Genomic DNA, 15,131 nt, shown 5'->3' on the forward strand with positions numbered 1-15,131 from the left:
CGGTAAGGAGAGGTGGATATTTTCTCGAGAGGGGAAGCACAGACACTATGCTCCCTCTTTCACAGAACCATCCTTACCTGCCCACTGTGGTTGATGGAGTGCTGCTGCCAAAGATGCCTGAAGAGATTCTGACTGAAAAGACATTCAACACTGTTCCCTACATCGTCGGAATCAACAAGCAAGAGTTTGGCTGGATAATTCCAAAGGTAAGAATGTGCTGGAATCATAGACTCATCTCCCCTACCCATCACATCACCCCCCCATCTCTGGTCACAGGAACTCCTCCTTCTCCAGACCCCTCGGGGTCCAGGGCCACTGTCCCCTCAACACAAGTTGACAATTCCATGGAAACCCTCTCTGGGATGGCCCAACTGTCACCTGGGTGTGGGACCCTGGGGACCCATCTCCCCAAACACTCTCTGATTGTCTTCCAATCCAACAATCTTGAAATGTCGATAGTGGGGCCTGTAGAGATAATCCGTGGGCAGATGAGAAAACCGGGGCCTGGAAAGGGGAAGGAGCTGGGGGAGTTAAGGTGTGTGAGGCCTGGGCCCTGCAGCCTTTCCTCTTGGGCTGGTGCTCTCATGGTTTCTCCATAAATCCCACACATGCTCCTAGTCATCTAAGTGGAAAGATTTAGAGGAGCTTGCTTCCTCTTGAGTGAAAATTGCTAAAAGTTAGGAAGGGTTTATCCTTCTGACAAAGAGACACAAAGCCGACATGAGTTGAAGTGTGAGGACAGGTTTTATTCAGTTAACCACTGCAGTAGGGAAAAGAGTCCAATGTGAACTGAGCTCCAGTCCCTGAAACAGAAGTCTGGAGCCTATTTAAAGGCTGGGTGCGCTCAAGGTAAGGCTGCGGGGTGGGAGGGGGGTTTGTCCATGTGACTGTTCCACCTGGGTTACTTAATTGGCACCTATTCAGAGGAGAAACAGACTCCCCTGTCTTTATGACAGGAGGCAGTGATATAAATTGAAGCAAGATGTTCACTGCAAGTTAGGCCTTTATCCTCCCACAGGGACTGAGCAAGCAAGAGTCATCCCCTGAAGGTTTGCATTTCAAAGACATGGCTCTCAGGTCCTTGAGGAAATAGTTTGGGTGGTTGATTTAATTCTCAAAGGGCAGAGAAAGGATTTGTAATCACAAGATTTCTAAAGGAACTGCTCTAACTTCAGGTTTAGTGATCCATCAACCTATCACCAGATTTTGGCTAAAACAAACAGTAAATTCTCCTGGAAGCAAGGAGCTTCTCAGGCAGGCAATTTAAGGGAAGCTAGGATCATCTTAAAGACAGGGCCTTATTCTGCTAGAAGCCTTGTTAGAGTTTGGTCGAGTCCCTTCGTGCAGAGGTTTGGATGGAGCTGTTACATGCAGAGTTCTGAGGTTCTCAGTTCGGAACAATTTAAGAGGTTAAACTGAAGGACCAAAGCCATCATGGCAGGATTTGGGGCTTCCTCAGTCACCTGAGACAGGAAGGGCATTTGTGAGGTCTGTGTCCTCTGTCCAGAGCCCTCCACTTCAACACTAGCCTGGCTTAAACCAACCTTCTCCGTCTCGATGACCATTGTGGGGACTCTAGCCTGACACAGATATATATACACATATATCCTGCAAAGGACTGGGACAGCTGCTCTTTCACAGGTTTACTTTAAAGTAAACATTTACTTTACCCTCTTCGCACTCCTTGAGTTTCTGGATATAATAGTCTATTTGATTAATTAATTTAGCCCAACTCTTCAAATACCCTGACTGTGAAGACTTGACAAGGTGACCTTCAGCCTGCATTGATTTGGTCGGTTGGTCAATTTGGTTCTTCCTGCTAATTCCCAATGATTGCCAATTGCTTAACAATTGTTTTAACAGATGACGGGCCTCCCACACTCTGAAGGCAAGCTGGACCAGAAGACGGCCATGTCACTCTTGCAGAAGTTCTGCCACATCCTGGTAAGAAGTCTAGGGAATCACAGGAATTGGCTGAGAGACAAAGGAGGGAGGAGGTTGCACCAAATAACAAATCAATTAAATGGCAGAAGGAAGACTGGGGCTGGAGGGTTCTACCCCCATTTTTCTGTCTTTCTCACCCACCACCCAAGTTGGGGGTGGTTGCACAGGAATCAAAAGATTCACCACTAACACAAGAAGAGAAGCAGTGTCACTCACCAGGGAGTGGTGGTACTTTCACTCTTGATCTATTTCAGAACATCTCTGAGGAACTGACTCCAGTGGCCATTGAGAAGTATTTAGGAGGGACAGACGACCCTGTCAAAAAGAAAGACCTGTTCTTGGATTTGATGGGAGATGTGATGGTAGGAGTCCCATCTGTGACTTTGGCCCGTCTCCATAGAGGTGAGTACCAGAGGTTAAAGAAGAAAGGGACACCAACCCCACTGGCTATGCTGTCTGTCCTGCCCTCCTCTCGGCATAGACAGATATGTGGAAACAGCAGAGAGTCAGTCCTCCCAGGCTGATTCCTTAGGGCCCTGGGGTGGGGCACTGTCTTATTTTGGTTTGTGCTGGTAGCTGATTCTGGGAAAAGGAACCAAATGCAAGAGGTTTATTGGGGAGGTGATCCCAGAAAATACCGGTAGAGGAGTGAAGAAGTGACATGGGAAGGAGAAGGAAGCCAATCCATGCTGCCCTGCCAACTTAGTATCCACTGTGGACACTGGAGATGGGGAGATTTGGGAAAGCTGCAAAAGACAGTCTCAGGGTTATCCTGGGTGAGCGGTATGGGAACTGGGGTTTTTATCTTCCCACCCCCACATGTCATTGGTTGAAGGCTGTTCTCAAGGGTTTGTTGATTCCCTGGTGCTTAGAGATGCTGCACACATGGACAGACTCTTCTCTCATGGCCAAAGACCTCAGGCAAACATGCCAGAGGAGGAAATCAGGCTGGCATGCCCTGAAGTCAGAGATATGGTGAAGCATTGACAACATCTGCTACAGGACTCCTCACCTGATGTTTTTGTGTTCCATGGGGCTAAAGATCAAATCTCAGAAGCTGTATCTTGAAAGGTTTCTAAGGTCCAGAGCTTCAAACTAATTTGTTAACTAGTGTAGCTGAGGGTAGAGTGAAGCCAAACAGAAGATCAGGAGGGCTGTCTGGGACCAAGTAAGCTGAGAGAAATCGGTAATGAGAGGTATGGGGCAGATGGTCTGGAGAACGTCCATGTCTGTGGCTAGCTTCTGTCCAACCCGGTGTGTGCTGTCTACCATGCAACCTTCCACGTTGACCCAAGGATGTGTGGGTGGGATGTAAAGTCAGCGTGGGTGAGCTCACCTAGAGAGTAAGTGTCCCTTCTGGATGCCTTTCTGAGATCCTCATAGGACCCATCCTTTTCTGGGAGACTTCCTACACCTAGTCTGTAAGCCAGGAAACGGTTCTCTGGTTTAGATCACTTTCTCTAACCACATTGGAAGGATTATAAATTTGGGGTGTTATAAGCATGATAAAAGGTATCCACAGCTGACCTACTGTGTCCCCAAGCACTCAGGACAGTAACGTACAGGTGCTGGTTACTGCTTCCTCCTCCCGAGGGTCCTGATGAAACTCTTCAGCCAGGGGCCCCCTGGGATCAAATCTGTTCTTTTATAAACTTGGTCTTGTCTCTTACTACGTGTCTGATTTGTGGTATCCCTGTCTGCCTCATCTCCTGGTCCAGCCATGCGGACTTGTGTTTTCATCTGATATTTCATGACTTTGTGTTCAAGGTCTTTTGACAGGGGTACACAGATTTTGCCAATGTTATTCTTTCATTTTTGTATTTGTGTCACTGTCTTTTTGATAAAAAAGAACTTTTCTGAATATAAAATTAATATATAATAATATCTAATATCTTACAGTTGTAGAAAGTTTTGAAAATATCAGAACATATAGAGAAGAAACTAGATATCACTCATAACTCCTCCACCTAGAAGTGTCTGCTATAAATTATGTTTATATTTTCCTCTAATAATCTTTCCATGTCTTACATACAATTTAAAAATTAATTTATATTATATTTTGGGTCATGAAACACTATATTGCTGACGTCTCCTTAATGTCAGTAAAAACTCATCAAAAATATCCATCATTTCATGGATTAAAATTTATTTTAGTGTTCCTGTACTGTTGAATATTTAGGCTGACTGCTCATATTTGGATGCCACAAAAACATTCTGCCCAGCCTTATTTGCATAAATCTTTAATCTAGCCTCTAATAATTTTCTTAGGATTTGTTTTTAGAAGTGAAATTACTAGGCTGGGGTGTAGGAGCATTTTAAAGTTCTTCATACAGATTGTGAAATTGGTTTCCAGTTTAGAAGAGTGTGGATTTCTTAATTCTCTCACCTGGGACACTCAGACTAAAAAATAAAAATAACACTGTTAATTTCCTAAGCCCTTCCTCACAAAAAAAAAAAAAAGAGCATCACACTGTTTTAATTTTCATATTTTTGATTACTAGCTGTCTCTTTCCTTCTGCTTCTCTTGCTGTTCCTCATTGTTATTATCCAAATCTCTTCCCTACTTAACTTTGAAGACTTGTGTTGCGATTGCAAAATTTTATGAGTTGCGGTGGTTTAAGGCAGAATGTTAAAAAGAAGAAAAAAAGAAGAATAACTTTTGGACAGCATTGGGCCAAAAATAAGTTATCTCACTCACAAAAGTTCTTTCCTCTATGGCTGTGTTGTGAACTCCTTTCTAAGACCTTTGAGTGGCAGAGACAAGATGAAACACCCCACTTGTAGTGAGTTCTGCTTTACCTTGAAGCAGCTGTTTAACATGTGCATTATGGAACCACAGAGGACTGCTTCTTCCAAACAAATCCTCTTGCTAAGCCAAGGGTGCAATGATGGGAGTGAAGGAGGCAATTAAATAAAATATTCTACTTCTTTATGTCAGGGTGTAATATATTGTTAAATCATTTTGTGGATGAATATGTAATGATATGAAGAAATCATTGTAATATTTACATAATAATATATACAATGTTGTCCCAATTTTATATACATTAAAGTGATATGTGCTAAAATAGTAACAGGTTTCTCTGAGTGGTGAGATTATAAGTGATCTTCTTGTTCATTTTCCTGTTTTCTGCATTTGCCAAATTTTTTACTAGATCCAAGGGAATAAAAAGTTGTAAAGTTTCTCCACTAACTGACTTGGGGCGTGACCCTTCCCCCATTGGAGTCACTCACTGTGGGCCTCATGATCCACACAAAGTGCTGATCTCCATGGCCGGGTGGCCCATGAGTTAGCCCTGAAGGAGCAGGGATGGCAGCTCTGGGGAAGCATCAGCAGGAAAGCTGACATCTCTGGGGCTTGGATGGCGGGAGGTGAGAGAGGAGGCAGGTGAGGAGGAGAGAGGCAGGAGAGAGGCAACTTTCTCCTTCCCCAGCCCCTCTTCTCTCTTCACCACCTCAACACTGCCCAGGCCAAGCAGGAGGCAAGACATGTGACGTAAGAGAGATATAGGAAATGCTGAGTTTGTGGTTTCGTGAGACACAAGAGACAGATTGGCCCCTTTCTGCATATGTTTGTATTTAAATATTCACGCTTTCAGACCAGCAATGTGGATTTGCTTCACTCTTCTCAGAAAAGGTGAGAAAAACACTGGGAACACTCAAATTTGGGCAGAATAGAAGACAACAATTGGGATGCAGATATTCTCCAAAGGAATGAAAACTGGCCTGTTATCAATGGAATACAGTAGTGTAAACTGTATGAATGTAGATGTTGTTGAGTGTGAATGCATCCATACTCAAAGGGATTTATGTGAATTGACCCAGTGCACCTATAATGATAGTTATTTTGACTGGATCTCTCCAGGGTCTCAACGATCATTCAGTTCTTCATTTAATCTTCATTCATTCATTCAACAAACACCTGGCTCAAATCCCATTCCACCTCCACCAGCTATGTGCCCTTAAGCACATCATGGAACTTTTCTGAAACACAATTTCTCTGTTATGCTGATAACTAGGGGTTTCCTGCAGGGCCACACAGTGTCCAACACACAGTTGACACTCACAATGGCAGTTGTTATTAATATTGTTGTTGTTGTGTCCCCAGGATCCAGGTGTGCCGCCAATTCCCTGGGTGCTCAGGGCCGCTTGAGACCTTGATACCATCCAGGTGTGCATGAACTGTGCTTGAATCCATGTCTTCTCAGATGCCGGAGCCCCAACCTACGTGTATGAGTTTCAGTATCGCCCAAGCTTCTCATCAGACATGAAACCCGAGACAGTGATTGGGGACCACGGGGATGAGCTCTTCTCAGTCTTCGGGGCCCCGTTTCTAAAAGGTGATGGCCCTTCAGTGGCTACAAATGTGGGATTAGGAGAACTGGGTTCAAGTCTCAGTTTGGTGGCCTTGGGCAACTTACTCCTTCTCTCCAGGTCTTAGTTTCCTGATTTCTCCATAACAGGGTTGAACTGCAAAGGTTCCCAACCTTTCTCTTGCTTTAACATGCATGATAGGGATTGTGTATCCACGTGCCCTCATTCATGGTCACTACAAGAATCCGGACCTGGGCATCAATGTAACCAGTGGGGGGTGACCTGTCAGGCCCTACTCAAGGGCTAGGATGCCACCACCCACTTCCACTCACAAGAGCATGTCAGATTGAGTGAGAGTAAGGTTAGAGTGGGTGTTGACCTTGAATCAGGGCCTGTGTGTGTGTCTATTTATCTATTTAACCACCCATCTATCTTTCTAAAACTTGTATCTTTTTAAACCTAATATATTTAATAATATGATATTTTAAAGAAAACCTTTCACAAATGTCTTCAATCCCTTAACTATCAACACGTAGGGATGACTTGCATGTGACCCACCTCAGGGCTGTTTGTGACACTCCAGTGCCTCTGGGCATTCCCCGGTTGGGTGACTCTTTAGGACCATTGCAGCTCTGTTATTTTTCATATTCTATGTATATGTGGGTGGGTTAAAGAGACTGAGAAAAGACCCAAATGAGAGCAATCTTGGGAGGCGGTGTTGCTATGGTGGAAAACTGGGGTACAGCACTGTGATTCTGAACAGTGAGGATGGGGAGGGTGGGCACAGAAGACAAAGGCCGCCCACTCATGGATTGACTGTGTCCTACATCAGTAACTCTCAAGCCTCAAGTGCTCATACATTACCCAGGATTTTCTTAAAATGCAGCTTTTGACTCAGTAGTTATGGAGTAAGGGCTTGGATTCTGAATTTGTAATAATCTCTCAGAGATGGTCCTGCTGTGGGCCCAGAAACCTCACTTTGAGTAGTAAAAGCTTTTTGTCTTCTTCCCTACAGAGGGTGCCTCAGAAGAGGAGATCAAACTCAGCAAGATGGTGATGAAATTCTGGGCCAACTTTGCTCGCAATGGGTGAGCCTCATGGCAAAGATGGAGCAGGGATGGGAAGGAGTAGAGTATATCTATTGAGAAGAAGTATCTTCTGATGTTTGATGGTCAAATTCCTGGTCCTGTGTCCTCTGACATGCGAGCTCTCTAAAAATGGACAGGTTTCCCAGGAGATGGTGATCTCCCCATCTCTGGAGGCATACGAGCCTCTTGGCAGATATGAAGCCAGAGGTCCCCGAAAATCTCAGAAGATTGTTGGCACCACACAGTAGCTTTGGGGAATATCTGTTTGATTCTGTTCCCAGGAACCCCAATGAGGAGGGGCTGCCCCATTGGCCGATGTATGACCAGAAGGAAGGGTACCTGCAGATTGGTGTCACCACTCAGGCAGCCCAGAAGCTGAAAGACAAGGAAGTGGTTTTCTGGACCGAGTTCCTGGCCAAGGAGGCAGCAGAGAAGCGACAACAGACAGAACATGTTGAGCTTTGAGTGGGCAGCCTAGCCAGCCTCGAAGGCCTAGTGGAACCCAGAAGGCCAGATGGAGTATTCTACAGAAGGTGTTTCTGGGTCAATGAGGCATCTGATTATGGAGGTTGGAGAATTGTCTGGTGGGAGTGGGCAGAGGCCAGGGAGGGGGAATATTTGTATCTGTGGTCTCAGTTTGGGGAATAAATGTTCTTTTGGAGATCAAGTCTGTGTCTGTGTCTTGAATTGGAGATTTAGCCATCTATCAACCTTAGAGAGAGAAGGATGAAGAGAGAGGGCACCATCAGCAGGAAGCAGCCTCTGGCAGGTCTGGCTTGGTCTCTGGACAAGTAAAGTCCAGCAGGCTGCACCCTGGGACACTCTGCATCTGCTCCATGTTTCTGGGCCCTCCACAACTTCCAACAACAGGATGTGGGGTGGCCAGAAGGCAGTGTCCCTGTCCTTCCTATTAAATGACCTGTAGAGATGGAGGAGGCTCAGACTGAGGATGTACCTGGAGTGGCGGGGTGTGGCGGAAGGGGAACTGCCAAGGTGACCCTGTGGCACTGTTGTGTGGCCCTTACTGACACTTCCACAGGTCTACTATTCTTTCCTCAACATGCACAGTATCCTCTCAGGCCCCTCCCTGAGGTCATCTCTTCCAATACCTTGTCTGAGCCCCTTCTGTAGCCTGGACCATGTCAGTCCAAGATGTGACCACCTTAGAGTGAGTCCATAATCTGTCACTCTACAACTGCCTCTTGCAGAATCCCTGGGGTGACTTCCGGCTTCGGCAGGGATGGAGAAAGCTCTAGGGGGTGTCACTCCCAAGCTAACAGCAGGAACAAGCTGGATCATCCTCAAAATCATGACTTTTCTTGTACCATTCAAGGAACTGAGGTTGCAGTGAACAACTACCCTGAAGTCTCAGGAACACAGGCACTCTTGATGAGAGATGGGATGTGGATGCTGACTTACCATCTGCTACATGTGGACAATGAGGACACAACAGATGTGAGCACAATTACTCTAAAATTTCTAATCAAGTGCGAAAAGCCAAGTGTGGGCTAGTAGGAGGGTATAAAATCCTTGGGAGCCACGGACCTGTGGGAGAGTTTACACAGACTCCTCTCCATGGACCTCCATCAGGGTCTTACAAGAAAGATTGGCAGCAGGTAATAAGACCAGAGAAAGCCTGCCTCAGGGGTGCAGGCATGAAGCCCTGCTCAGACACTTCTCCATTAAGGAACAAAATCCTTGAACCATTGGGTAAAGGGCAGCAAACCTACATCCCTCAGGGCCCTGGGGAAGACTTATTGAGGCTGAGGAAAAGGAAAATTTAGAAACCCTCTGCCCCTGGGAGAGGGACAGGAGACCATCCTGGGTCCTGGTCCTTAGAGGTCTTTTACTGCTGGGCAGGGGCAGAATCACTGAGAAAGCCCCCTTTCCAGGACCAAGGGACATAGGGTCTTCCTAAGGCTGACACTGGACCAGGACAAGAGAAACCACTCCTGGATGCCACCTCAAGTTAGCACACACCAAGTACTGAGCAGCAGAAATGTACCACTGGGGGAGGGGAAAGTGTAGAGAGAGACTCTCACTGAGGGGCAGGTGCATAGGGCAGGGCTAAAGCTGAGGGTGGAACAGGAACATTGAGGGAAACCTTTCAGCAGCTCTCACCCTAAGCTGAAGGTAACACTAGAGGAATCTGAATCAGGTGGTGCACTGAACATGACCATAGGAACAATGAACCCCAAGCCCTGCTCCACTCCTGATGAATTAACTCAATTCTCCCAATACACACACACACACACACACACACACACACACACACACGGACCCACATGTATACACAAACACAAATTATCAGTTTACCAAAAGAGGCACACCCATTTCCAGTCATAAATACTGTTTAATTCATTTTCTGCTCTCTTACATACACTACCGAGGGTGACTCTGGATCCCTCATCCCAAATTACAAACAAACAAGAGGAAAAAAATGCCCACTAACAGAACACAAAACAATCAATAGTACCAGAGTCAGAGATAGCCAAGTTGTTATAAATAACGAACTAGAAATCTAAAAAACTATACAGAAAAGGTCTATCAACAGATGGATAACTTCAGCAGAAAGAAGAAAATGGAAACGTTAGAAAGTTTTTAAAAAATTGTAACAGAGATGAAGAATACCTTCGATGGGTTTATCAGTACACTTGACATGGCTGAGGAAAGAATGAGTGAACTTGAAGAGATGTCAATGTAAATTACCCAACTTAAATAAAAGGAGAAAAAGATGTGGGGGAAAAAACACAGTACAGGGGATCGAAGAGATGTGGGCCAATGTGTCATGCTCCAACATACATGTAACTGGAGTCCCAGAAGGAGAAGAGAGAAAGAACAGGCAGAAAAAATATTTATAAGGATAATGGCTGAGAATTTTCCAAAAGTAATAAAAGTCATCAAAAAACAGATCCAAGAAGATCAGTAAACTCCAAGCAGGATTAAACAAGAGCATACACGTTTAGACACACAATGAGAAAATATTGAAGGCAACCAGAGGAAAAATACACGACATGACATGACATAGAAGGGGACCAGGGAGGACACTTGACCACCCCTACCTGTGGACAAAGGGAGGCCCAGAGAGGAGAAGGAATAGCCTCAAAGTCACCCAGAAGATGTTGACAAACTACTGGAGGCAAACTGAGGCCTCCTTGCCCCAAAGCAGGGGTCTTTCAGCTGCACTGCCTGGCCACCCCCAGACTGACGCCCTCCACACAGGCATGGCCTTTCCCTCTTGACCACACTCTCCACTCCTTGTCCCTCTGCATCTGTCTACAGCTGCTCCCCCTCCTCGTCCAGCTCCAGGGTATTAAACTGACTCTGTCAAACACACTTTTCTCCCCATCTGGGCAGCTGTGAGAGGCCTGGGGCTTTGTAAGGTCCATCATGGACATTTTCCTTGAAAAATGACTATGACTAACTAACTTTTGGGGGAAGCGGTGGCAGGAACTGGTGCCTTATCCAGACTAAGTCATGACCTAAAACAGAGACAGGACAAGCAGAAAAAGAAAGGAGAAAAAAACCTTGAAAAAGAAAGACTGGAGATGAAAAAAAATGGAGGAAGGCTTAAAGAAGCAAAAACCTGCAGAGGTTGAAAGAAATCCATTAGATGAGAGATTTTCCATCCTGGCTGCCCATTAGAATCACCTGAGCAAACTTTAAAAAATGCCTTTGTGCCGGCCCCGTGGCTTAGTGGTTAAGTGTGCGCACTCCGCTACTGGCGGCCTGGGTTCGGATCCCGGGCACGCACCGACACACCACTTCTCCGGCCATGCTGAGGCCGCATCCCACATACAGCAACTAGAAGAATGTGCAACTATGACATACAACTATCTACTGGGGCTTTGGGGGAAAAAAAGGAGGAGGATTGGCAATAGATGTTAGCTCAGAGCCGGTCTTCCTCAGCAAAAAGAGGAGGATTAGCATGGATGTTAGCTCAGGGCTGATCTTCCTCACAAAAAAATAAAAAAAGCCATTTCCCAGGCCCCCTCCTGATTCTGATTCCCTTTACCTGGGGAGACGCCTGGGCATCAGGATTTTTAAAAGCTCCTTATGTGAAGAAGGTGGGCAACCAGGGTTGAGATCCACGGATATGATCAGTTTGCTCCTAAGGGCGTGGACACTTTCTGTAGGTCTCTGCATCTCCAGGGCCCTGCACAGACTGTGTTGAATGCATGGATGCCTGCACGGCTGAATGCATGAGCAGTTGAGCAAAGGAGCTGTTGGCCATGTTACTGGAGATTTCAAAAAATGTAGGCCCACTCAGGATTTCATCAGTGATGGGGCCTTGTGGTAAGAATGCAGGAAGCAAAAAGGAAAGCAGTTCATTACCAGGCCTTGTGGGGACAGGGATGTTGTCTTGGAGATGAACCTGAGGAAGCTATGACAACAAGGTCATTATGTCAATTCCCCTGCAGTGGCCCCCACCACCCCTGACCTGGACATCCCCCTTCACGTCCACTCAGGCCCGCGGATCCTCTGCTTCTACAGCTCCTGCCAATGTCCCCTGGGTCTGTTTGCTCAGGGCTTCTGCTCACTGTTACCTCGCATTACACTCTGCCCCCTCTCCTGACCTCGGGCTTTCTCTGCACAGTTTCAGGTCAAACTTCCTGAGAGAGAAGGTCTGATTGGTTGTCTCAGTCACCCTCCAGTAGAGATCCTCCCTGACCAGGGTGTGGATCTGCACCCACTAGTGCTTCTTGGGCTGGGGCCGGCCCTGGACTGCTCAGCTGTGCCCACACCCACGGGGTACAGCAGATCAACCCACATCTCGCCATTCAGAAGGGCACTGTTGGAAGGGCAGTCTTCTGAAGTAGGTCCTCGTAACTGCAGGCCCTGCCCAGAGCTTCACCTGGTCAGTTTAGGAGGTGAGAGACTGAATGAGGGAGTAGACGGTTAGCCCAGGATCAGCAAACGTGGTCCTGTTCATTCAGTCCTTGTGGCCGTCAGCTCATTTGTGTTCATTGGTACACGGGCACCAAGAATAAATATGAAGGCAAGACAGCTAGTGACCAGACGTTTTTCTATTAGACTGTGGGCTCGTAGGGGTGAGAACCCAGGTCAGATTCATTTTATGGTCCCCTAGCAAGTGCTTGGTAAAGGCACTAGATGGACGGACTGACAGATGGCCAGACAGATGGATCTTTGCAAGGTTGAAGTGGACATCAGCCTTCGGTGACCTGTTGACTATATGCTTGAACTCTACAGTAATCATAGTAACTAAAACTTATCGAATATTTATGTGCTTTCATAATAGTGTACTTTTTGTAATAATTCAAATGATCTTCACAGAAACTTTATGAGACCGAGACAAGGCCCAAGGAAACTCAACTAGCAAGTGACAGAGAAGACTAGCTACAGACTTGACTGTGCAAAATAGAAATGTGTAATTTGCATTATTTTGTTGTGCAGAATAAAATAACTCCTCATTTCAAAAATTATTAATGTTATCAAGATGGTGGCAGCAGAGCATTAAAGCCATTGTGGAGCCTGGAGGCCTTCTCAGAGCTGGGCTCTGTGTGACTGCACGGGTCTCACGCCCATGAAGCAGGCCCTGGTGACAGAGCTAGATATGAAACTCAGCAGTCTGGTTGCAGAGTCTGAGTCCTTAAGTGCAAAGCAACCCTTCATTCCTACACAAGACGTTGTTTAACATCCTTATCTGGGCTTGTCCTCATCTCCAACTTCATCTCTTGACTTTGGCCAAAGGAACATATCTGGCTGAGAATTATCTGCTGCCCTCTTGTGGGCAGTGTCCATGTAGCCACACCTGCTTCAGGGATTGAGCCAGGACTTCAATCCCAGGACAAGACTCCCCACAATGTTCCCAAACAGTGGTGACAATGTCTGAGCTGACACATCCAGGAACAGCATTCAGACTGGTCCCTTGGCTCTTGCAGCCTCTAGATCCTATCTACCCAGGGGGTGCTTGGTGGGAGGTTCCAGAATCTTATTCCTGCTTCAAAGTGACATTAAAACACTTCTGGCCCAGTTGGTCTCCCCAGCCTATAAAGACAGAACTAATCCAGTTCCTGGCACCTTGGAAGTGCTCAGGAAGCTCCACACACATAGAATTTCTCTGCAAAGGATCTATCCCTTGCCTCTCACCAGGGCTGGTCTAAGACTCCTAACTAGTCTCCCTGCTGCTATTCTCCACCTTACAGAGCCACAGTGATGCATCTGAATGGCCACAACTGTTTTCAACTCTCTATATATGTACTCTTTGCCAAGTGATTCGCAGGTCCACTCATTCAGAGTCCAGGCTGGCCTTTTGGCTTGCTTTGACAGTAAAATATGGCAGAAGTAATGGTCTGCCAGTTCTCAGCTCAGGACTCAAGAGGACATGCACGTGTCCATTCATTCTCTTGAGTCCACGCGGCTGCCATGTGAACAAGCCCCTGCTAGCCTGCTGGAGAATGAGACATCATGTGGAGGGGAGCCATCCGAGGACAGGCTATCTAAGACCAGCCAGCCTCTAGCTGCCCTACAGATGCAGACACATGGGTGAGCCTGATTAACATCAGCTGAGCCTGGTCCAGATGAGCAGAATGGTGGGAGGCATGTGGTTCAAAGAGTCATGAGCTGCACATATGGTTATTGTTTAAGACCTGGGGTTGTTTGTTACCCAGCAATCACTCGCTGATACACTATATAACACCCAAGTATGATCACACCACTGTACCAATTGAACACTTACAACCGACTCCCCAGGGCCCCTGGAAAAATTCCTATATCCTTATCCCAGCATACAAAGTCCCTCATCTTCTGGTTTACTTTCCTCTACAACCTGTCCACTCGAACCCTGCAAATTTCTGCAGATCCTTGTAATGCTTGTACTACTTCAAGCCTCTGTGCTGGCACTTTTGGTATCTCATGACCTGGAATTTCCCTCATGATTCAGCTCAAGGGCCACCTGTTATGGGAACCCACTCTGATGTCCCTAGATGGGTTCTGTGCATGATTTCTCTGCCAGGCTGTGAGATGGCCTCGTCACATTCATCTCTGTATCCCAACCATCCACTGAGGGCTGATGATGTGCCAAATACTTGTCTAGACACCTGAGACATAAAGAGAAGTAAGTGGTTGTGCCTCCTTTCCCAAGTTGCTGGCCCCACGAAAGATCATGACAATAAACTCTGGTAAGTGTGGTAACAGGGGAAGATTAATAAAGGCTTTTTTTAGGGGTGACATCTCGAGGAACAGATAGGATGTTTCCAGTGTCAGAGAGACAGGGAAAGGCCCAGGGATGAGGTCCAGGGGGACAGGGTGTGCTTGGGGACACACGTGCAGCTAGTCTACGGTGAATAAAACAGAGAAGTGGGGTGAGATGAGGATGGGGAGGCTGAGGAGCTTGGATTTACATTGACAGCAGAGAGGAGCCACTGGAGGGCTTCAAATAAGCATACAGTAGGAGCTCAATATATGTTTGTTGATCAGCATACCAGCTGTATCCTCCATCAGACTGCTAGTTCTTTGAGGTCACGGTTATTTGATATTCGTATTCTCTAGTTCCTTCCTGGTACATAGTAGGACTAGTTATGACTCTGAACAATGAATGAAAAAATGAATGAATGAGTGAATCCACCAAAGATACAGCAGTAAAAAACCAAACAGATCCTTTATGCAGACAAGAACCACTTTTCACCCCTGGTTCAGGAAATTGTTGAGGGTTCAAATAGGCTCTGAGACTGGTCAAGAGACAAAAACCCTTAGTCCTTCTATCTTCCCTCAGCCTCTGCTTGTCAGCAGGAGCCTGTGTTTGTGCCACCTGGTGGCCATAGT

At 46.4% G+C, this 15,131-nt stretch overlaps 1 protein-coding gene across 4 annotated transcripts in view; it reads left to right on the forward strand.

The window, feature by feature from the left end:
* LOC101409069 (liver carboxylesterase-like) overlaps positions 1-7,983 on the forward strand; it is a 30,431-nt gene extending 22,448 nt beyond the window's left edge. For all 4 annotated transcript variants that reach the window (XM_014788403.2, XM_087420243.1, XM_087420242.1 and 1 more), the window contains 6 exons: positions 66-206; positions 1,864-1,944; positions 2,199-2,346; positions 6,153-6,284; positions 7,274-7,346; positions 7,628-7,983. In XM_014788403.2, the coding sequence (XP_014643889.1) occupies positions 66-206; positions 1,864-1,944; positions 2,199-2,346; positions 6,153-6,284; positions 7,274-7,346; positions 7,628-7,811 (759 nt within the window). In that variant the 3' untranslated portion in view covers positions 7,812-7,983. The remainder of the gene's footprint in view (positions 1-65; positions 207-1,863; positions 1,945-2,198; positions 2,347-6,152; positions 6,285-7,273; positions 7,347-7,627) is intronic.
* Positions 7,984-15,131: the final 7,148 nt, after the last annotated feature.

The sequence above is a fragment of the Ceratotherium simum genome, chromosome 30, assembly GCF_057802395.1.
Source record: "Ceratotherium simum simum isolate JZ-2026a chromosome 30, ASM5780239v1, whole genome shotgun sequence".
NCBI classification, from domain to species: domain Eukaryota; kingdom Metazoa; phylum Chordata; class Mammalia; order Perissodactyla; family Rhinocerotidae; genus Ceratotherium; species Ceratotherium simum.